Below are 23,356 nucleotides of genomic sequence, written 5' to 3'. Positions count from 1 at the left end.
GGTTAGAACATGAGGGTTTCTAGAATCCCTACCATTTGGATCTCAATGGGATCCTCATCCAATAAAGTCCGCTTCTTGGTCTCTTGCTTTCTTGTTGGATTGATTCGTAGTATCTCGCTTGGCTTCCCCACGACTTTCACTCTTTCTCTCTTCCGTTATTTCCTTCCCCCAAAACCTCTGTTTGTGTCTGCTCATACTTTTGTGTGAGTATTTTGATCGTGGTTTTTCGTTCACTTTTCATTTTCTTTGCAATGGCGATCAGCACCCAAAGAGCCTCTGCCCCACTTCTTTCTCTCGAATCAGCTCCTCGATGGAAGTACGATGTGTTTTTGAGTTTTAGGGGTGTAGACACCCGCAAGGGTTTCGTATCCCATTTATACCGCGAATTGTGCAAGTTCCAAGGAATTACGACTTTCCTTGACGATCGAGAGCTTGAAGAAGGAACAAGTATTCCACTTGAGCTCCCGAGTGCGATCAAAGAATCGCATGTTGCAATCGTTGTTCTTTCACCAAACTATGCTTCTTCCAAATGGTGCTTGAATGAACTTACAGCCATTCTTCAATGCATGGAAGCTAGGAACTCAGTTCTGCCGGTCTTTTACGAGACAGATCCATCTGACGTTGGAAATCAACGGGGATCTTTTGCCAAAGCCTTCGCAGAGCATGAAGAAAAGTTCATCACTACCGAAGATAAAAAGAAGGTTGTCCAATGGAAAGCTGATCTAAAAAGATTGTCCAAAATTTCTGGTTGGCATTCAAAGCAATCCAAGTAAGCATGCATGAACAACTTTAAATTCCCATGTCCTAACAGAGTCAAACTTGAATGCTTCGTTTATGTATTTTTTATTGGTTATTTTATACCTTGTAGGTGTGAAAGTGAGCTTATTGAAAAAATCGTCAACAGCGTGTGGAGGAAAGTGCAAGCTGCGTTCACCGTGTCAGATTCCTCACAGAAATTAGTCGGAATTAATTCTGGGCTTGAGCAACTAGGTTCGCTATTAGCTCATGATGCCAATGATGTTCGCTTTATAGGGATAACGGGGATGGGCGGCATCGGTAAGACAACCCTTGCCAAGCTAGTTTATGATAGAATCTTCCATCATTTTGAAGTTTACTGCTTTCTCGCAAATATCAGAGATCGTAGTCCAGTTAGTCTTCAACAACAACTTCTTTTCCCAGTCTTGAAAGAAAAGATTGAGCAAGTTCGGGATCAACAGTTGGGAATCATATACACAGAGAAGTGCTTAAGCAACAAAAAGGTTCTTCTTGTACTTGATGATGTGGATCAAATAAACCAGCTACAAGTACTAGCTGGAAAAGAAGCTTGGTTTGGTAGTGGGAGTAGAATTATCATTACAACTAGAAATGAACGTTTGCTAGTCCAGCATGGCATAACTTTATGTCATAGCGTCAAGTTGTTAAATGATTATGAAGCTCTTGCTCTGTTTAGTCAACATGCCTTTAAGAAAGATCTGCCCGAAGATGGGTTTTTGGAATTGTCTAAGTATTTCGTTAATCATGCAGGAGGCCTTCCACTAGCTCTTGAACATTTGGGGTCGGCTTTGTTTAAGAGAGGTCTAGATGCATGGAATAGTGCACGGGATAATCTAAAGAAAATTCCTAATCCAACAATTTTTGATAAACTCAAAATAAGTTATGATGGACTAGAAGAGATGGAGAAGAGAATTTTTCTCGATGTTGCATGTTTTCACAAAGGGAAGCACACGCATCGAGTAATTGAAATGCTAGACAATTCCTTTGATATTTCAAGCCGGATCTTGATAGATGCTCTAATTGAGAAATCTCTTATGACCTCTGAAAAATGCTTCCTGTATGATACTTCAGTCAAGTACAGCAGGATAGGGATGCATGATTTGATACAAGATATGGCATGGAGAATTGTTGGTAACGAGTCTAAAGAGCCTGGCCTGCGGAGTAGGTTGTGGCTTCCCAATGACATTTCTCATGTATTCATGACCAATACGGTAAGAAGTTATGTAAGATTACCAAGTTTGATAGAAGATATTATTTTTTTGGCACGATACTAAATGTGAAATTGACATTTCCTACATTCTTGGTTATTAGGGGACGAGCTATTGAAGCCATAAGCCTACGGTTACCCGAAATAGAGGAGGTGCACTGGAATTGCGAAGCCTTCTCTAACATGTCTGGACTGAGGTTTCTGGAATTTGACAATTTGATCGTTTCTTCAAGTCCCAAATTTCTTCCATGTTCTTTGAGAATTATGAATTGGAGTTTGTATCCTTCCAAGTCTCTTCCACCAAGCTTTCACCCGCGTTTCCTTACTGAACTAAAAATGCATGATAGCAAACTTGTTCGGCTTTGGGATGGAAAAGAGGTAAGAATATACCCAATGAATGCTATTTAACAATTTTTTTATGTCCAATAAAATTGTAAGGTTTTGGAATTGGAAGCTTATATACATTATTTGTTGTATTATGCAGAATTTCCCCAACTTGAAATATATTGATCTTAGCAACTCACGTAAATTGATAAGTACCCCAGATTTTACTGGTCTTCGAAATCTTGAGAAGTTGTTTCTTCAGTATTGTACGAATTTGGTTGAGGTACACTCGTCTTTTGCAGTTCTTAAAAGACTTAAAGTTTTGAGCCTTGGTTTCTGTGAAAGTATTAAGAATCTTCCAAGTGAGCTAGAAATGGATTCCCTTGAAAATTTAGATTTTACTAGATGCTCCAAAGTGAAAAAGATTCCAGAATTTTCAAAACAGATGAAAAATTTGTCCGTGGTTTCATTAGGTGGGACTGCGATTGAGAAATTACCTTCAACAATTGGACATCTGGTTGGACTTACTGGTTTGTTTATTAATGAATGCAGAAATCTGTTGGATATTCCTATTGAGATTTGTAACTTGAAGTCTCTTGAAACGCTGTATGTCTGCGGAAGTTCGAAAATAGAAAAACTCCCAGGGAAAGTGGAGTTTTTAAAGGTACTTGAAATGGGGGGAAACGCAATAAGAGAGCCACTTGTTGATATGAAAAATCTCAAAACGTTGCGTGTTTCTGGATCAATGGGTAAGCCAAGGGACGAGTGGGGCCTTCTCCGCTTATTTGGAATTAGAAAGAGCCATAAGCCTTGTTGGGGTTTGGTGTTGTCTTCTTTAAATCGTTTGCATTGTTTGGAGGAAATACACCTATGCAATTGTGATCTTGGTGAAGGTGATATCCCCCATGATATTGGGGATAACTTGTCCTCTTTACGAATGTTAGATCTTAGTGGAAACAATTTTATTACCCTTCCAGCAAGCATCAAATGCCTTTCTCGACTTGAGTCTCTTTGGTTGAATGGGTGCCAAAGACTTGAGCAACTGCCAGATCTTCCGTCAAATAGCAAATTACACGTAATTGTAGATAATTGTACCTCCTTGAAAAGGTTGTCGGATCCCTCGAAGTTGAGCAGCAGATTTGCCAATATTTATGATTTTACTTTCAGTTCTCTGAATTGCATTACATTGGTTGAAGATGAAGACTGGATGAATACAATATGTTCAAGGATCGTGAAATTCGCCAGTAAGGTACTCTTGTCTCTCTGTCTCTCTCTGTCCTTCTCTCTCTCTCTCTCTCTCTCTCTCTCTCTCTCTCTCTCTCTCTCTCTCTCTCTCTGTTCTCTGAATTGCATTACATTGGTTCTTTTGGTGCAGGGAATCTGTCGTTCTTTGGGTCATAATTACATTGTATGCCCCGGAAAGGGGATTCCGGAGTGGTTCAACAATCAAACTGTGGGACATTCGCTAAATGTGGAGCTACCTCCTCAATCATGTAGCAGCTGGATGGGAATTGCTTTTTGCGTTGTTTTTGCTAAGAAAAACTATCCTTATTATAGTTTCGAAATTAAGTGTTTGCCTGGGATTTCATGTTGCATTTCTGCAACAGAGCATATGGTGTCAGAACACCTTTGGATATTGTATTTGTCTCGAGAACAATGTCAGGAACAGTTTTCATTTGAAACATGTTATATAGTTGGAGGAAATGAACCAAATATGGTGAAAATGTGTGGGGCTCGTTTGGTGTACAAGCAAGATTTGGAAGAGCTTAACCAAACATTGAAAATCTTGAAACGAACGCATGGATATTGTGAAGAGGCAGCTCCAAGTGAAAGTGGTAGTTTTGATGACAAAGAACAAGCTCACAAAAGGCAGAAGGAAGAATAAAAATTGTTTGCTGCTTTATTTAACCATTCAATGCATCAGAGTCGTACTTGGAAAGCTAAACATGGTGCCTTTTCTCAGAATCCATGCTAGTAAGTCCCCATCTCAAGCCCTGTATAACCTACCTGATATTTGATTATTTTTTTCCTCAAGTTAATTTATTTGATCCAGCAATGAAGTCTCTGTATATACAGTTATTAATGTGTCTCCCATCTATGTCAAATTGAAATAAAAAAGATCCAAAGTCATAGTAGGTAAATAAGTTTTCAGCAAAAAAGTGCAGAGTATGAAGATATGGAAGAAAAATATGTTATGATATTTTCACATTAGGAATTGAAGCAAAATTTATTATGCTATGAACAGATAAGTAGCTATAGAGATAATGTAAAAATGCTTGGACAGTGCCGATCATGATATGTGAAAAACAAATAAGGAAGCTCTCTGTACATCGTTCTTCAAATAAATGCAGGATATTCAATAACAATATTGTGCTAGTTGTGAATCTTTTCTTTATTGTGGCTACTGATAATTCTGAACTCAAACTGAAAGCAGATTCTTAATGGTGAGACTAAGACGCAACTATTAAGTGAATATTTATTTATGTGCAGGATGAGAAGTTTATCGTACCGGGTTAATTTCAGCTTGATTATTTTCAGAATGAAACTTCAGCTGCAGATGTTGCCTAGCGGAACTATTTTAAACATGGTTGGAACTTGGTAGGTGATTTTTTTGTGCTTAAATAGGTCCTGATATAGCCACAATTAATTAAGTCCAGAAAGAAGTAGAATATATCGAAAACTATATTTTTTTAACTTTCCAAAACACGTTTGTTCTTTGCCTTCAGGACCTCATGTTCTTTTTCAGTTGCCCTATCTTTCCATATAGTTTCTGAATTTTCTGCACATGCCTTAATGAACTATTTTAGAGCAGTTCTGGAGAGTTGCCAGTCTGTATTTTCTGTTGGCAGCTGTTTTGTTCATCACTTCTTTGGTCTTCATAGTGGGGGCAAGCATGATTAAGGAGGCAGTGGAGGATAAGCATAGATTTTTCAGGTAAAACATGTAAATACCGTAGAAGTTTTCTGGTTAATTAATTTCAATTTGTTTGCTCTTCTTCCATATGTTATCTTCAATTTGTATACTCCCCAGTTTAGAATCTCTTCTCCCCTCTTTGAAATTTCGTATGATCATAAACCGTGTTGACTTTCCTGTTCTTTCTTTATATTCATTGCATGAAGTTCATAAATATGAAACCCGATAATTCCTTTTGCGTTAATCGATGATGCGTATCTGGTGGCGATTTTTGTCCGTCCTCCCTCATTACACATAATCAGTAGCTTAGAGGAGTCTGAAGAGCTTCTGTCAAGTAAACCTACAAGCTAACGTTGTGTCCTGCATTGATTGTTGGTGCATCTATGCCTTACGGTATTTCTTTACTCTTAATGTCTACTCCTCTGCAGTGCAGCTTGTTGCATTTCGGAATGAAGCTTATGTACTAGCTAGGTCAGTTTCACCGCCCATTGACCGGGTCTTGTGCTTTGCCGCAATTCAATGATCGTGTTTGGACGTGGAAGATTGGCCATGGAATGAAGAACGCGGTTGAGCTTGAGATGTATAGTCGGAGATGCAAGTGGGCTATAAACACCAGATTTAACACTTGGAACACTGGCTTTCTCCTCGTCACCATTCGGCTGCAAGTTTGAACATTTATGTTCCTATTAAAACGCATTGTATTTGTAGCATGTATTTAAGTGTACAAAGTAGGTATTGATTACCAACTCTGATTAATTACTGGTTTCCAATAGAATGATTAATAGAAACATAGAGAGATTATTTTTTTAGCATAGATTCGGAGATGGTTACTTCAATTCTGAGAAGCATCACCATCAGCTTTCGAAATTCAAAAAAAGGTCCCAAAATTTTAAGAGTAACGGAAGGCCTCTAGCATAATTTATGAAGCACTTCGACAGTTCTAAATAATCTTCCTCACAACGAACTTTCCTAAAGGCATTACAACCGAAGAGCTCCACAGCTTCATCATCATTTAAGTCCTCAACCTTATGGCCCTGTTTGGCAGCCGGATGGAATGAGTTATTTTCAATTAAATTGGACATGTAATCCACCCCGCGTTTGATGAGCAAAATTGTACACGGACTGAATTGGTAACAAATCCGAAATAAGAAAAATAGGATGGGTTATGCAATCCATCCTCACGCATGGATTACGAAGTCTCGTCTCCGTCATCTTCTTTTTTGTCTATACGATGCTCAACTAGAAGACGTTCGTATCTTGTTGTAACGATGATTCTACTTCTCACGCCAAACCAATCTCTATTTCCAGCCAATAAATCTAGTTGGTGTATTCCACCTACATTATCAAGAATGAGAGAAGTTTTTTGTTACAATTTTTTGTCAAAGCAAATTAATGTCAGAAGTCAAACGGCTAAGTCAAAGAAAGTGAAGAGGTTTTATATATTGACTGGGATGGGAAGAAGGTAGTGGGTTGTAATTTAGGCTTAAACCCAATTACCATATTTTTATTCAGATTTTCTTGCTGGACTTGTAATCATTATGCATGGGCCTTCTTGTGTTTGTTGGGCTAAATGCCATAATTATGTAGTAGTTTTTTTTCTTAGTTAATTCAATTCGAACATTTCTTTGATTCAAAAAAAAAAAAAAATTCAAACATTTCTTTCAATATTCAGAAATAAATTAGAATTATTTTTGTTCTATTCTAGTGTCGTAAGTTTTCCATACTATTAAGGACACCAAAATAAAAAATAAAAAAATTACACTTTTTTGTTTCCTGAGCTTCAATGTTTGGGTTGGGAATGGAATTGTATGTTGGATTTTTTTTTTTTTTTTTTTGTGTTCTTAATAATAAAGAATGTTCTTAATTTTTTTTTTTTTATCAAAGAATGTTATTAATTTTTTGGGAGTAAAACTCTTTCGTCCTTCTACATGACGACATATGATTATCACTTAATGGGCCATAATTCTTAAATTTTAATATTTATATTATATTTATTCATAATATGTTAAAATATAAATAGAATGCGTGAATTTTGTTTGTATTATTAAAAATACTTGAAAATGATATGTTTTAAACATAAAAAGTGCGTTTTTATGTGTATAATAGTGTATCATACATTAGAATTTTAAAAAATGTGCAATTTAATAGATTATTAATATGCGTACGAAAAACAAAAATTTTTATTGAAAAATACATGCATATGATACGAATATTATACGCAAGTTTACACACATGCTAGAAACCAACGAGAATAAGGATATGATTCGATATTATCTACTATCCAAGGACCCAAATTTGGTGTTGGCATTTGTTAGTACTTCACGGGTTCTTCCGTGATTATACTCTTTGATGTCATCAAGTTTCAGCAAGCAAAGTACATCCTTGTGTCAAAAGGCTGCAACTGCCCTAAGAGCAACTCCAGCGTTGGAGCCCTCCCCCCTGGCAATTCACTATTCAATCCACCTAATGAACAGTAATTGCCCTTAATGAACAGTAAGTAGCCCTGGCAATAGATTTTGCATCTCCACCGTTACACTTCTATAACCCTGGCAATAGGCAATAAAATATTAGTTTTTTTTTTATTTATAAAATTAATACAAAATAATTTTAAATGTAATATCGGATAAGATTTTTAATCGTTGTCGGTGCGCCACGTGTCATTATCCTAAGTATTATTAAATAATACAAAATAAATAATTATAATATGGATTTCTGATAAGATTATTAACCAATCACGTCGCGCCACGTGTCATAATCGGTTCACAATCTTTGAGGATAGATTTCCATCAGATTTTAAACGAATGACAGCATGCCACGTGTCATAATCTGTTAACAATCTTGGATGATAGATTTCCATCAGATTTTTAACGAATGACGGCATGCCACGTGGTATTATGCAGAACCTAATCCTTTCTGAATCCTCTATATAATCCACCTTCCATCTTCACAAATCTCACACCAAAATTCTCAAGATCTCTATCATTATTCATAATTTCTGCTTCCTTATTCACAAAAATCAGTTTCAATATTCATAGTTTCTGTTTCTTTCTTTCAATGTCTTCTTCTTCTTCGTCAAGGATGATGTGGGAATTGAATCAGGAAGAGGAAGACTTGTTTAACCAATCAGAATCAATGTTCAATCAGCAGCGGGTAAGAAATGAGAGGGAAGAAGATGAGGAGCGTCAAATGAGAGATGACGACGTAAGAAGGGGCAGAGCCTCACATTCCCGTCGAGTCATCCAAGCTGCGGCTCAGATCTGCAGGCCCAGGCGTTCCGGAAACATTGATAGAAGCAGGCAACGACGAGGTATGGAACTCTTGGATGATTATTTTGTTCCTAATAGTGCATTCCCTGATACGTACTTTAGACGTCGTTTTAGAATGGAACGACATTTGTTCAACAAAATCATGATTGCTGTTTGCAACCATGATTCTTATTTTGTGCAAAAAAAAGATGCTTTTGGTGCTATGGGTCTACTGCCGGAGCAAAAAATTACTGCTGCCTTGCGGATGCTTGCATATGGAGCATCTGCAGACCAAGTGGATGAGATAACGAGGATGGGGCAATCAACCATTCTTGAGTCCCTGATGAGGTTTTGCGGAGCAATCGAATCTATCTATACCGCTGAGTACCTCCGCAAACCCACACACATGGACTTGGAGCGGCTGTTGAAGAAGGCGGAGATGCGTGGCTTTCCTGGGATGATTGGAAGCATTGATTGTATGCACTGGACGTGGAAAAACTGTCCAAGTGCATGGCAAGGTGCTTACGGGGACAGAAAAGGGGAAAAAAGTATCATTCTGGAGGCGGTGGCATCTTTTGATACATGGATTTGGCACGCCTTTTTCGGGGTCCCGGGAGCTCAAAATGACATCAACGTCCTTGCCCAATCCCCAGTGTTCAACGATGTCCTGCAAGGAAAGGCACCAAAAGTTACATATGAGGTCAACGGACGTATGTACGACGGGCCATACTACCTAGCTGACGGCATCTACCCGCGCTGGTCAACATTTGTCAAAACAGTGCCACGTCCGCGGAGTGCGAAGGAAAAACACTTTGCAAGCTGTCAAGAGGGGTGCAGGAAGGATGTGGAGCGTTGTTTTGGTATCCTCCAAGCTCGCTGGGCGATCGTCAGGGGTGCGGCCAGATTGTTTGATGTAGAGTCGCTTCGATCCATCATGATGACGTGCATCATTCTTCACAACATGATTGTGGAAGATGAGTACGATTATGAAGCTGTTGATGAATATGAGCCAGACCCGATGAACAATTCAAGAACACGTATATATTGTGCTCATGACGCCACCGATGACCCCGTGCAACATGAGCCATTACAAAGGGATGGACGTTACAATGAAAGGCTCATTCAACGATATACTGCATTTCAAATGCCAGACATGCACAATGCCCGACAAATTGACTTGATAGAGCACCAGTGGGCATTGAAACAAGCTGAGGATAATTAAGTTCATTTTAGTGTGTTTATGTTTATGTTATTTTATTTGGTATGTTTATGTTATTTTATTTGGTGTGTTTTATTATTTGGTATGTTTATGTAATTCTTAGTATATGTAATTCTTAGTATGTTTATGTAATTTTTTTATGTTTATGTTTATGTAATTCTTAGTATAAATAACTTACCAAATTAAATAACTTACCAAATTAATTCTTAATATAAATAACTTACCAAATTAAATACTTACCAATAATTCTTAATATAAATAACTTACCAAATTAATTCTTAATATAAATAACTTACCAAATTAATTTGAATAAATATTCATGAACATGGAAACAACATAAATAATAAATTACAACCCAAAGTGATTGGAAAATTATGGGCTCCGATTACAAAAAGTACTCTATTCATCATCACTTAACCAATTTGTGCTGCTAGGATGATCTTCTCTTGCGGTGCTAGAACCACCTTGGCTTGCTATTGTTTCTCTTGCACGCCTCCTTCGCACCACGTCCGCTTTCTCTGACTTCCAAAAAAATTTAGAATTTGGAGACTTCCCTTCTAAAGACATGTTCATAATCTCACGATCTTGTTGAGCTCGTCTTTCTTCTCTAACATGTTCCCTTTCTTGCCTAAGTAGCTCTCTTTCTCTCTCATTAGCATAAAATTCTCTCTCAACAGCTGCTGCTTTTGATGCCTTATCAGCCTTATCAGCCTCATCTTTCGCCAGTTCCCTCGCCAAAGTCAATTCACCTTGGCGAGTAAGTTCTTCCATGAACTTTGCATAATCGTTCTTGGAAGCACTCCCTTTTCTCTTTGTAGCCTTCTTACCTTGAGGCCTAATTGGAAAACGGGTCGAACCCGACGCTTGTTCAGGGAGGGGCGTTTCGGGCACTTCTTCTGCATCATCTTCATGAACATGATCGGGTGTAGAGTGTAGAGGGGTGCTGTTCATGTGCACTTCTGGACCAACTGGCACAACTCTAAATTTAGGACAATCTTTGACAATATTCCAACATTCCCACCGGTTGAATGATTTATTTTTGCCTTTGGTTTTGGCAGCATACCAAGCTTGTGCTTGAAGTTCCTACACAATAAAAATAAGTAACAAATAAATAATTATAATGAAAATAAGTAACTAGCAAATATATACATATATATATATATATATATATATATAAGTAACAAAGATAATGAAAATAAGTAACAAAGCAAATAAGAAGGCTTCAAGTTTAGTAAATAATGAAAATAATTAACAAATATATATATATATATACATTAATTTTAATGAAAATAAGTAACAAATAAATAATACAAACAACATAATTATAATGTAACAAATAAATGTAACAAATAAGTAACAATAACATAATTATAATGTAACAAACAACATAATTATAATGTAACAAATAAGTAACAATAAATAATAAATTTTGTACGTAACAAATAAAGAATACAAACAATAAATAATAATATCTTGTTACCATATCCGAGTAATTTTCCCCACTTCGAATATTATTACTAGCTTGTGCCAAAGCGTCTCTCCACGTACTAAACGATTGGCTAAGTAATTTCCAACGACTGGACATCGATTCTTTGGTTCTTTTCCCACCAATTTTCTCAAGATAATTGGTATGAATAAGACTCCACATTTCTCTTAACTGCATCTCATTACCCGTAAGCGAACTATGAGTAACTTCAACCCAGCTAGTACACAACGCAACATCTTCAATAAGCGACCAATTCGTACCTGCACCAGTGGTCATTTTGTTGAAAAAAAATTGATTCAAACTTTGAGACAAAGAAAGGAATGTGATTGAAAGTGGTTGAGAAAATATGAAATTGTTGTGAAGGTAGATGATAATGAGAAGGTATTTATAGAAAAGTAAAAACAATTTTTTTTACAATTTTTTTCAGATTTTTTTTTTGAATTTTTTTGAATTTTTTACATTTTTTTTGAATTTTTATTCAATTAATTAATCTCTGCCGTTGGATATAAAAAAATTTGAATTCCAACGCTCCAGATTGTGCCACGTGTCACAACGGTAACTTTTCAGATTTTTAAAACTATTTTTTCATTTATTTTTTAATTTTTAAAGCATTTTAATATCCACCGTTGATCTCAGATCGAACGGTGGATATTAAATCTGACAGTTTGAAAATTTTTTACCGTTGAGATCTAACGGTCCACATTAAGTGACCGTTACGATCTAACGTACCGTGGGAAGCCACGTGGCTTCCCAACGGTAACAGACAAACATTTTTTTTTTCTGATTAATGTGTCAGGACGCGCCCCCACGCGCGGGTGGGGTGCACGCGCCTGACACAAAAAAAATAAAATAATAGGCTGACGCCACGCTGGCGTCAGCATGGCGTCACTCCCACCCCGGGCTCAAGGCCTGTCGATTCCTCACGGGCCTTCCCCTTCCCCCCGGCTTCCCAACGCTGGAGCTGGTCCACCTTCACTCGGGCCTCCGTTTTGGAGCCCGTCCCCCGAGCTAAACCCCACGGTGGGGATGCTCTAATAGGCTAAGAGCATCCCTAAGGAGGGGCTTTACATAGGGCTAGAAAAATTGTGGATATATATCAATTTAAAGCTTCGAATGATCTTTGAAGCTTTATAAAAGAATCTCTCACAATGAAAGACTATTTCTTTCAGGCTTTATATGGGGCTGTATATATTTATTTATGCAATGATTTTTTTTTGTGTTAGCTTTGTTAAGTTGAATTTTGGACGTGTAAACGTAAAAAAAAATAAAAAATTGTGAACCTTTCAACCTAAAAAGTTCAACTTATGATAAAGTTAGATTTTCATTACTTAGGAACCGTTCATTGGATTAGATTCTTATCTCAATCTCTATTCGTTGAAAGATACAAATCTCCAATACACTCTCTGAAATAATTTGATTTTCAGGTACAACACAATTTACCTAGCACCAATTGGTAAATTAGTGTGACATCCCACATCGCCAAGGGGAGTAATCCTTAAATGTATATTCTCATCCTTACCTAGCACGAGGCCTTTTGAGAACTCACTGGCTTCAGGTTCCGTATGAACTCTAAAGTTAAGCAAGAAGGGGGCTAGAGCAATCCCATGATAGGTGACCCACTGGGAAGTTGCTCGTGAGTTCCCAAAAACAAAACCGTGAGGGAATGGTAAGCCCAAAGCGGACAATATCGTGCTACGGTGGTGGAACGGGCCCGGGAAGTGATCCGTCCCGGGCCGGGATGTGACAATTTGGTATCAGAGCCTAACCCTGGTCGCGTGTGTGCCGACGAGGACGTCGGGCCCCTAAGGGGGTTGGATTGTGACATCCCACATCGCCAAGGGGAGTGATCCTTAAATGTATATTCCCATCCTTACCTAGCACAAGGCCTTTTGGGAGCTCATTGGCTTCGGGTTCTGTAGGAACTCCGAAGTTAAGCGAGAAGGGGGCTAGAGCAATCCCATGATGGGTGACTCATTGGGAAGTTGCTCGTGAGTTCCCAAAAACAAAACCGTGAGGGAATGGTAAGCCCAAAGCGGACAATATCGTGCTACGGTGGTGGAGCAGGCCCAAAAAGTGATCCGTCCCGGTGCGGGATGTGATATTAGTATCATACAATTATGAAAAATTTTATTTGAAAATTTCACCTACTAATTCCAATGAACTTTAAATCCATTTGAAAGTTTGATTCTTATGGAATTTAAAACAATCATAATTAGCCAAATTGCAAGAAAAATATATAAGAAAAAAGAATTTAAAAAAATAATACAAGAGAGTATAAGTGTAATCATAAGTGGAGGGAGAGTGACAGAATGTGGCTCATATGGGCTGCTACTTTTCTCGTGGGACCCACTGTTTTTTAGGGCTAGATGTAACCCAAGTTTATGCTACACAGGAAAAGAAGTTGATAGTCCAAATGGTGGATCTAGCCCCATTTTCCTCTCATTGGAGATGAAATTTCTCACTAAGACTTGAAATATAGTAGCCTCTTGGAGGATAAAGCTCCATTTGGGAATGCTCTAACTAGCAACTGCTAGGCTGCTTTGGGTGGTTCAGGTTCTTCCTATAATCTGCACTCGGCTTTGGGTGGTCCTTCCTTTATACTTGGAAGAGTGTATGTACTGCATGGTGTTGATTTGCTTAGAAAAAGTATGCTATGGAGGATAGGCAATGGACTGAACGCACAGTTTTGGATGGACCCTTGGATTTTAGAGAGCCGCTAATCAATAAACTTGATAGCGTTAGTGATATGTCTGCGAACTTTGTGTTGCTGCTTACAATAAAGATGGTTGGCGGGATCTAAACAAATTAAGGAATGATCTTCCAGAAGAGCTGGTCCAAATTATAGCTAGTCACCCTCTTGGTGCTTTGTGTGCTGGCATGTATAAGATAATATGGGGACAAACTTCAAATGGTCAATTCAGTGTCAAAACAGCTTATGATCTCCTTTTTTAGGGAGTTGAATGGTCTCATTCTCCATCGTATTATATATGGAAATTGAAGTGCCATCCAAAATGTAAGATCTTTCTTGGTCAATTACCAAAGATAGGCTTTTAACAAATGAGCAAAAGGCCAAGAGAAACTCGACTCTTGAGTCTTCTTGTACTTTGTGCTCTTGGCCTTAAGAAGAGCAAGGTTGTCCTTTAACCTTGATGTTGAAGCTTGGTTACTGGCTAATTTGAAATACAAGGCAATATGGTGTAAACAAACTGGGTGGGGTAGTAAGCCCAAAAGGTGGTAAAGGGCTAAAAGTACAAAATACACAAGTCGAGACCGTAGTAGTACGAAATACAATACCAAACTGAACAAAGCTAGAGTTGAGAATTGAGTATTGACACAGAACACAAGTACTGATCCTATGAGGAGCTACAATCAACTATGATCCAGGTGATGAAGAACATGGAGAAAGCTATCATGGATACCAGGGGAGAGATCATCAAGTTGTGCTCATCCGCTTGCGAGTTACAGACAAGGTTGGAGACAAAATTCCCTAATTTGTAATGAGTTTAAGAATTCTTTTTTTGGTTAAAATAATGCACAAAGTTAATTATGGAGAGTAAATTAATAATTAAGCTCGCAATCTATACGAAATATTACGAGTATATGGGCAAGAAAATGACAATATTATCTCCTATAGTGTGTTATGTGCAACTTACGTGATTTAAATTGATAAATTACCATCAAATCTTTTATCAAGATGAAATTGGCAAATAATAATCAGTTTAAGGGCATATTTTAGCGAAAAAAAGTCAGTTTAGATACTTGGTTATTCACTCGCATTATAGTCGATAGACTGGAAGATTTTTTTATTATTCAAGGATGAAATTGGCTTGAATTTCCCCAATGTTTTTTATTTTATTCAAGCTAAATTGTACACTAACTACACTTAGAAGAAAAAGAAAGTTTGAACGTGAGACATACAGATTTGAAAAGAAAAATTCAAACCATCAGTTGAATCCACCATTAACTTCCCAGAAAGATTTAAAGTCAAGGCTAAAGCCTAAAAGTACAAACTACACAAGTCCAGCCCATAGTCGTCCAAAACCAAACTAAACAAATCAAGGTTATTTTTTGAATAAGTGATATTATTTATATTAAAAAAGAGTGGCCTAAGTTTCACAACAGATGAGTTCTAATAATGTGGTTAAAATTCGCTTTTAACAAGAATCAAACATAAAACCTCTCATTTCAAGTAAAGAGTAATATCACTAGACCGTAGTACTAAATAATACCGAAAAAACCAAAGTTAAGAGTTGAGTATTGACGCAGAACACTAGTACTTAATTCGCTCTCCTTCATCCCTCGGATGAAATGGGTTGCCAGGGGATGGGACTAGACTAGCAGCAGCACAACAATTCCTGTATTTTTTCCACCACAACTATGGCTGACTTAATACAAGAAGGGGTAAGGTAAGCCACCGATCCTGACTTTTTGGTACATTTCCATCTCTTGTTTTGTTTTTAGTGGAAAAATAGTTTTCGTTTTCAGGCATAAATTGTTAATTTTGCCCCTACTACGCTACCCTGCACATCACATTTTATTGTTGTTTTTATCTTTACCCTTGTTAATTATTCGGTGTTACTTGGTTTATCTACAAATAGAATGATTTTGTTTCTGGACAAAATCTATAGTTAGAATGATGAAGTGAGGAATAGAATTAGAAACGAATATCTGCCACCAAATAAAAGAATAAACATGTTAGACTTTGTTAATGATGAATCAGGTGTCTGCTGATGCCTAAATCAGACTTAAATGATGAATGAGAATTAAAGAGCTTAGGGTTTCTTTGTTAAGAAAATATTCTTCCTTCTTCATAATTTGGTTAATTTATTCGATGTTAATTAAGCTAATTGTTTTGAATCTAATCTATAAAAAGAACTTAGTAGCTATTGTCGATTTTTTAATTAACATTTAAAAGTTAATCCTTGATGATGCCTAGCCTCAACCAATTTCTCTCAATTATTTCATCGGTTTTTCGCTTTAAATTAATCCCACTAATCAGAAAACTCTGCAATCTTACCAAGCAAGTGGTTGGAACCCGTCTAGCAAGCAGTTTGAAATCGTTCAGCAAGTAGTTGGAAACCGCGCTCATAATGCATAGAGGCCCCTAGAAAATGAATAATTATTTTTGGTCCAATTAAGGAGCAGGAGTAGGAGTAGGTAGTCACACTGACTTTTCTCAATCTTTTCTTGCCAATTAAGTCTGCTTCTTAGTCTTTATTTTGTTGTTTTCTTGTTGGATTGATTCGTATCGTCCCACTTGGCTTCCCTACCACCTTCACTCTTTCTCTCTTCCATTATTTCCTTTCCCCAAACCCTCTCTTTTGGTCTGCTCCTATTTTTGTGTAAGATTCTAAACAATGTTAGATGCTAGTCAGATGATAGGTTAGGGCCTAGCACCTAGACAGTTAGATGGAGCCTAGATGGAAGCCTAGGCGGATTTAGTTAAATTTATTACATATCATATAAAATTAATTAAATTTACTCTATAATATATAAATAAACTTTAAATAAAATGTTATTTAAATATATATATATATATAAGTAAGTATATATGTAAAATTTTAAGCCCACAAGTTTTGTTGGGCCTTTTATTCTAATTAACAAAACGAAAGGTTGGGCTTTAATCCTTGTTTTTATCGGTATGCACATGCTTAATAAAAAACCCTAACTAAATCATATAAAGCGTGCTAAAGGTGCTAAAAGTCTAAACCACTGCCGCCTTCAGCCATTCCGTTTCTGCAATTGTAGATCCAGTTCCGTCCCTCTTCTTCCTCTGCAGATTTCTCCAACCAATCCCACAGCGCCTCCCTCGCTTCTTCATCCTCTTCAGATTTCTCCAACCATTGTCGACATATTCGTTCACAATTGCAGATCGATTTTGTTTGCACATTGAGAGGGAGATGGCGAGACTCGGGGAGACAAATCGGGTCTCGCTACAGATGTTCTTTCTCAGGCCGTCAAACCACCCAGCGTCCCACCAGACCGCCTAGCGTCTGCCCAGACAGCACGCCGCCTAATAACCTTGCCGATTTTAGAAACAATTTCGGGTTAATCGTGGCCGAGCACCGCCGCCCAGCGCCTAGGTGGCCGCACCGTTTTTTTAGACCACTGCTTTTGTGTGAGTATTTTCATCGTGGTTTTTGGTTCACTTTTTATTTGCTTTGCAATGGCGATGAGCACCCAAAGAGCCTCTGCACCACTTCTTTCTCTCGAATCAGCTCCTCGATGGAAGTACGATGTGTTTTTGAGTTTTAGGGGTGTAGACACCCGCAGGGGTTTCGTATCCCATTTATACCGCGAATTGTGCAAGTTCCAAGGAATTACGACTTTCCTTGACGATCGAGAGCTTGAAGAAGGAAAAAGTATTCCACTTGAGCTCCCGAGTGCGATCAAAGAATCGCATGTTGCAATCGTTGTTCTTTCACCAAACTATGCTTCTTCCAAATGGTGCTTGAATGAACTTACGGCCATTCTTCAATGCATGGAAGCTAGGAACTCAGTTCTGCCGGTCTTTTACGAGATAGATCCATCTGACGTTGGAAATCAACGGGAATCTTTTGCCAAAGCCTTCGCGGAGCATGAAGAAAAGTTCATCACTACCGAAGATAAAAAGAAGGTTGTCCAATGGAAAGCTGATCTAAAAAGACTGTCCAAAATTTCTGGTTGGGATTCGAAGAAATATAAGTAAGCATGCATGACAACTTTAATTTCCCATGTCTTAACAGAGTCAAACTTGAATGCTTCGTTTATGTATTTTTTATTGGTTATTTTATACCTTGTAGGTGTGAAAGTGAGCTTATTGAAAATATCGTCAACAGCGTGTGGAGGAAAGTGCAAGCTACGTTCACCGTGTCAGATTCCTCACAGAAATTAGTCGGAATTAATTCTGGGCTTGAGCAACTAGGTTCGCTATTAGCTCATGATGCCAATGATGTTCGCTTTATAGGGATAACGGGGATGGGCGGCATCGGTAAGACAACCCTTGCCAAGCTAGTTTATGATAGAATCTTCCATCATTTTGAAGTTTACTGCTTTCTCGCAAATATCAGAGATCGTACTCCAGTTAGTCTTCAACAACAACTTCTTTTCCCAGTCTTGAAAGAAAAGATTGAGCAAGTTCGGGATCAACAGTTGGGAATCATATACACAGAGAAGTGCTTAAGCAACAAAAAGGTTCTTCTTGTACTTGATGATGTGGATCAAATAAACCAGCTACAAGTACTAGCTGGAAAAGAAGCTTGGTTTGGTAGTGGGAGTAGAATTATCGTTACAACTAGAAATGAACGTTTGCTAGTCCAGCATGGCATAACTTTATGTTATAGCGTCAAGTTGTTAAATGATTATGAAGCTCTTGCTCTGTTTAGTCAACATGCCTTTAAGAAAGATCTGCCCGAAGATGGGTTTTTGGAACTGTCTAAGTATTTCATTAATCATGCTGGAGGCCTTCCATTAGCTCTTGAACATTTGGGGTCGGCTTTGTTTAAGAGAGGTCTAGATGCATGGAATAGTGCATGGGATAATCTAAAGAAAATTCCTAATCCAACAATTTTTGATAAACTCAAAATAAGTTATGATGGACTAGAAGAGATGGAGAGGAGAATTTTTCTCGATGTTGCGTGTTTTCACAAAGGGAAGCACACGCAGCGAGTAATTGAAATGCTAGACAATTCCTTTGATATTTCAAGCCGGATCTTGATAGATGCTCTAATTGAGAAATCTCTTCTGACCTCTGAAAAATGCTTCCTGTATGATACTTCAGTAAAGTACAGCAGGATAGGGATGCATGATTTGATACAAGAAATGGCATGGAGAATTGTTGGTAACGAGTCTAAAGAGCCTGGCCAGCGGAGTAGGTTGTGGCTTCCCAATGACATTTTTCATGTATTCATGAACAATACGGTAAGAAGTTATGTAAGATTACCAAGTTTGATAGAAGATATTATTTTTTTGGCACGATACTAAATGTGAAATTGACATTTCCTACATTCTTGGTTATTAGGGGACAAGAGCTATTGAAGCCATAAGCCTACAGTTACCCGAAAAAGAAGAGGTGCACTGGAATTGCGAAGCCTTCTCTAACATGTCTGGACTGAGGTTTCTGGAATTTGACAATTTGATCAATTCTTCAAGTCCCAAATTTCTTCCATGTTCCTTGAGAATTATGAATTGGAGTTTGTATCCTTCCAAGTCTCTTCCACCAAGCTTTCACCCGCGTTTCCTTACTGAACTACAAATGCGTGATAGCAAACTTGTTCGGCTTTGGGATGGAAAAGAGGTAAGAATATACCCAATGAATGCTATTTAACAATTTTTTTATGTCCAATAAAATTGTAAGGTTTTTGGAATTGGAAGCTTATATACATTATTTCTTGTATTCTGCAGAATTTCCCCAACTTGAAATATATTGATCTTAGCAACTCACGTAAATTGATAAGTACCCCAGATTTTACTGGTCTTCGAAATCTTGAGAAGTTGTTTCTTCAGTATTGTACGAATTTGGTTGAGGTACACTTCTCTTTTGCAGTTCTTAAAAGACTTAAAGTTTTGAGCCTTGGTTTCTGTGAAAGTATTAAGAGTCTCCCAAGTGAGCTAGAAATGGATTCCCTTGAAGTTTTAGATCTTATTGGATGCTCCAAAGTGAAAAAGATTCCAGAATTTTCAAAGCAGATGAAAAATTTGTCCACGGTTGGTTTAGCTTGGACTGCGATTGAGAAATTACCTTCAACAATTGGACATCTGGTTGGACTTACTGTACTGGATATTGATTATTGCGTAAATCTGTTGGATATTCCTATTGAGATTTGTAATTTGAAGTCTCTTAAACGGCTGTGCGTCACCGGAAGTTCAAAAATCGAAAAACTCCCAGGAAAGATGGAGTTTTTAGAGGAACTTAAAATGGGGGAAAACGCAATAAGAGAGCCACTTGTTGATATGAAAAATCTTAAACAGCTGCATGCTTGTGGATCAATGGTTAAGCCAAGGGAAGAGTGGGGCCTTCTCCGCTTATTTGGAATTAGAAAGAGCGAAGAGCCTTGTTCGGGTTTGGTGTTGTCTTCTTTAAATCATTTGCGTTGTTTGGAGCGCTTAGTACTATTCTATTGTGATCTTGGTGAAGGTGATATCCCCCATGATATTGGGGATAACTTGTCCTCTTTACGAATGTTAGATCTTAGTGGAAACAATTTTATTACCCTTCCAGCAAGCATCAAATGCCTTTCTCGACTTGAGTCTCTTTTATTGAATGGGTGCCAAAGACTTGAGCAACTGCCAGATCTTCCGTCAAATAGCCAATTACACGTAGAAGTAGATGATTGTACCTCCTTGAAAAGGTTGTCGGATCCCTCGAAGTTGAGCAGCAGATTTGCCAATATTTATGATTTTACTTTCAGTTCTCTGAATTGCATTACATTGGTTGAAGATGAAGACTGGATGAATACAATATGTTCAAGGATCGTGAAATTAGCCAGTGAGGTACTCTTGTCTCTCTGTCTCTCTCTGTCCTTCTCTCTCTCTCTCCCTCCCTCTCTCTCTCTCTCTCTCTCTGTTCTCTGAATTGCATTACATTGGTGCAGGGAAACTGTCGTTCTTTGGGTCGTAATTACATTGTATGCCCCGGAAAGGGGATTCCCGAGTGGTTCAACAAACACACTGTGGGACATTCGCTAAACGTGGAGCTACCTCCTCAATCATGTAGCAGCTGGATGGGAATTGCTTTTTGCGTTGCTTTTGCACTACCTAAGGGAAACTTCGGACCTTACCGTTTAAATTATGTCGATCTTAAGTGTTTGCCTGGGATTTCATGTTGCATTTTTGCAACAGAGCATATGGTGCCAGAACACCTTTGGATATTTTATTTGTCTCGAGAACAATGTCAGGAACAGTTTTCATTTGAAACATATCATCAATATAGAGGAAATGAACCAAATCTGGTGAAAATGTGTGGGGCTCGTTTGGTGTACAAGCAAGATTTGGAAGAGCTCAACCGAACATTGAAAATCTTGAAGCGATCGCATGGATTTGGGAAGAAGCAGCTTCAAGTGAAAGTGGTAGTTTTGATGACCAAGAACAAGCTCACAAAAGGCAGAAGGAAGAATAAAAATTGCTCTCTGCTTTATTTAACCATTCAATGCTTCAGAGTCGTACTTGGAAAGCTAAACATGGTGCTTTTTCTTAAAATCCATGTTAGTAAGTCACCATCTCAATCCCAGTATAACCTGCCTGATATTTGATAATTTATTTTTCCCTCAAAGCTAATTTATTTGATCCAGCAATGAAGTATGTGTACATACAGTTAATAATGTGCGTCTCTCATCTATGTCAAATTGAACCAAAAAAGATGCAAAGTCGTATTATGTAAATAAGTTTTCAACAAAAAGTGCAAGGTATGGAAGATATGTAAGCAATATATGTTATGACATTTTCACATCAGCAAGCAAAATTTACTATGCTATGAACAGATAAGTAGCTGTAGGGATAATAATGTAACAATGCTTGGGCAGTGCCGATCATGAAAACGGACAAGGAAGCTGTCTGTACATCTTTCTTCAAATAAATGCAGGATATTCTATGACAATGTTGTGCATGTTGTGATTCTTTTCTTTTTTGTGGGTACTGATAATTTTGAACTCAAACTGAAACTAGATTCTTAATGGCAAGACTAAGACGCAACCAAACAGTGAATATTTATTTATGTGCAGGATGAGAAGAAGTTTGTCGTACCGGGTTAATTTCGGCTTGGTTTTTTAAACGTGGTTGGAACTTGGTAGAATATATCGAAAACTATATTTTTAAACTTTCCAAAACACGTTTGTTCTCGGCCTCCAGGACCTCATGTTCTCTTTCAGTTGCCCTTTCTTTCCGTATAGTTTTTGAATTTTATGCATATGCCTTAATGCAACTTGCAAAGAGAGCTGAGGCTTTAGTTTTCCAACCTGTTACTACTTCAGAAAATAACCCAAAAACCCAGAGCTGACGTAGTATATTTTTGCCCGTTTTGGTATGAATTCAAACATGCGGTGCCAAAGTAGAGAAACTTCTGCCCCATGCTAAAATCGACACCATCGACTCGACATCCACAATTTAGGTTTATTTTTGGTCATTCTGCCTCCTCACTCTCGCTCGTAGTTAGTCGAGGTGACGGAATGCGAATGTTCTTCCAAAAGCGTTTTTTGAGCAGCTTTGGAGAGATCAGAACTCCATACCATGCTCAACTAGAAGACGTTCATCTCTTATTCTAATGGTGATTCTACTTCTCATGCCAAACCAAATCTATATTTCCGGCTAGTAATTCTAGTTGGTGTATTCCATTTGCTTTAAACTACGTATTAATAGAACTCTCGTTGTTAATTAAAATTCCATAAAACTACAATTTTAATTCTCTAATTAAAACTGAATACAATTAAAAATGATGGGCAATTTAGTAATTACAAGAACACAAATTTTATTGTTTTTTAAAAGCATCATCCACATATAGTTTTTAATGTCTTCAATTTAAAAATAAATAAATAAAAGATAAAAGATAAAATTAATAATAAAAAAAAAAAATCTTTGTCTACTCTCTCCCGCTCTCACATTCTCTCACATTCTCTCACACTCTCTTACTCTCTCCATCCATTTAAAAAAATAAAAAATAAAAAATGTTCACACACACTTCGTCTTTGGACATTACCATTTATCAAGATGAGAAGAAATTTTTTATCCTGTAAACAATTTTTTATCAAAGCAAATTAAAATCAGAATTTAATGGCCCGAAGACGGTGAAGAGGTTTTAAATATTCAGACTGGGCTGGGAAGAAGGTAGGTGGAAGTCAAATTTAATAATTATATGGAAACTGTTAGTGGATTGTATTTTGGGCTTAAACCCAATTACCATATTTCATTCAGATTTTCTTGCTGGACCTATAACCGTTAGGTATGGGCTTTTTTGAATTTGTTGGGCTAAATGCCATAATTATGTAGTTTTTTCTTATTTGATTCATGCGTAGAATTCGATCTTGAGATTTCTTTCAATACTATGAAATAAACCAATAAATATTTTCAATCTATTCTCGCGTCGTAAACGTTACTAACTACGCTAGAAACCAAGAAGAATGTGGATATGAGTGGATATTATCTACTATCCAAGGGCCCAGATTTGGTGTTAGCAGTTATTAGTACTTCACGGGTTCTTCCATGCTTATACTCTTTGA

The 23,356-nt window shown here is 37.6% G+C and overlaps 1 protein-coding gene and 1 long non-coding RNA gene across 2 annotated transcripts; both read left to right on the top strand.

Annotated features, from left to right (window-relative positions):
* The first annotated feature begins 63 nt into the window (after window positions 1–63).
* LOC125475895 (TMV resistance protein N-like) lies at window positions 64–21,613 on the top strand. Its single transcript, XM_048581260.1, has 5 exons — window positions 64–769; window positions 869–1,985; window positions 19,168–19,443; window positions 19,551–20,657; window positions 20,741–21,613. Exons 1-5 carry the CDS (start codon window positions 252–254, stop codon window positions 21,395–21,397), a joined length of 3,675 nt encoding a protein of 1,224 aa, XP_048437217.1. The 5' UTR covers window positions 64–251; the 3' UTR covers window positions 21,398–21,613.
* On the top strand, window positions 5,246–6,032 carry LOC125475894. The gene is made up of 2 exons (XR_007257256.1): window positions 5,246–5,552; window positions 5,647–6,032. It is a non-coding gene; the product is annotated as an uncharacterized LOC125475894 (long non-coding RNA).
* Window positions 21,614–23,356: the final 1,743 nt, after the last annotated feature.

Source organism: the organism of the source record quoted next, unplaced genomic scaffold (assembly GCF_019419815.1).
Source record: "Pyrus x bretschneideri cultivar Hongxiangsu unplaced genomic scaffold, Pyrus_bretschneideri_v1 Contig169, whole genome shotgun sequence".
Taxonomy (NCBI): Eukaryota; Viridiplantae; Streptophyta; class Magnoliopsida; order Rosales; family Rosaceae; genus Pyrus; species Pyrus x bretschneideri.
The sequence above is the reverse complement of the archived record's forward strand: the minus strand, read 5'-3'. Positions and strand labels throughout refer to the sequence as shown.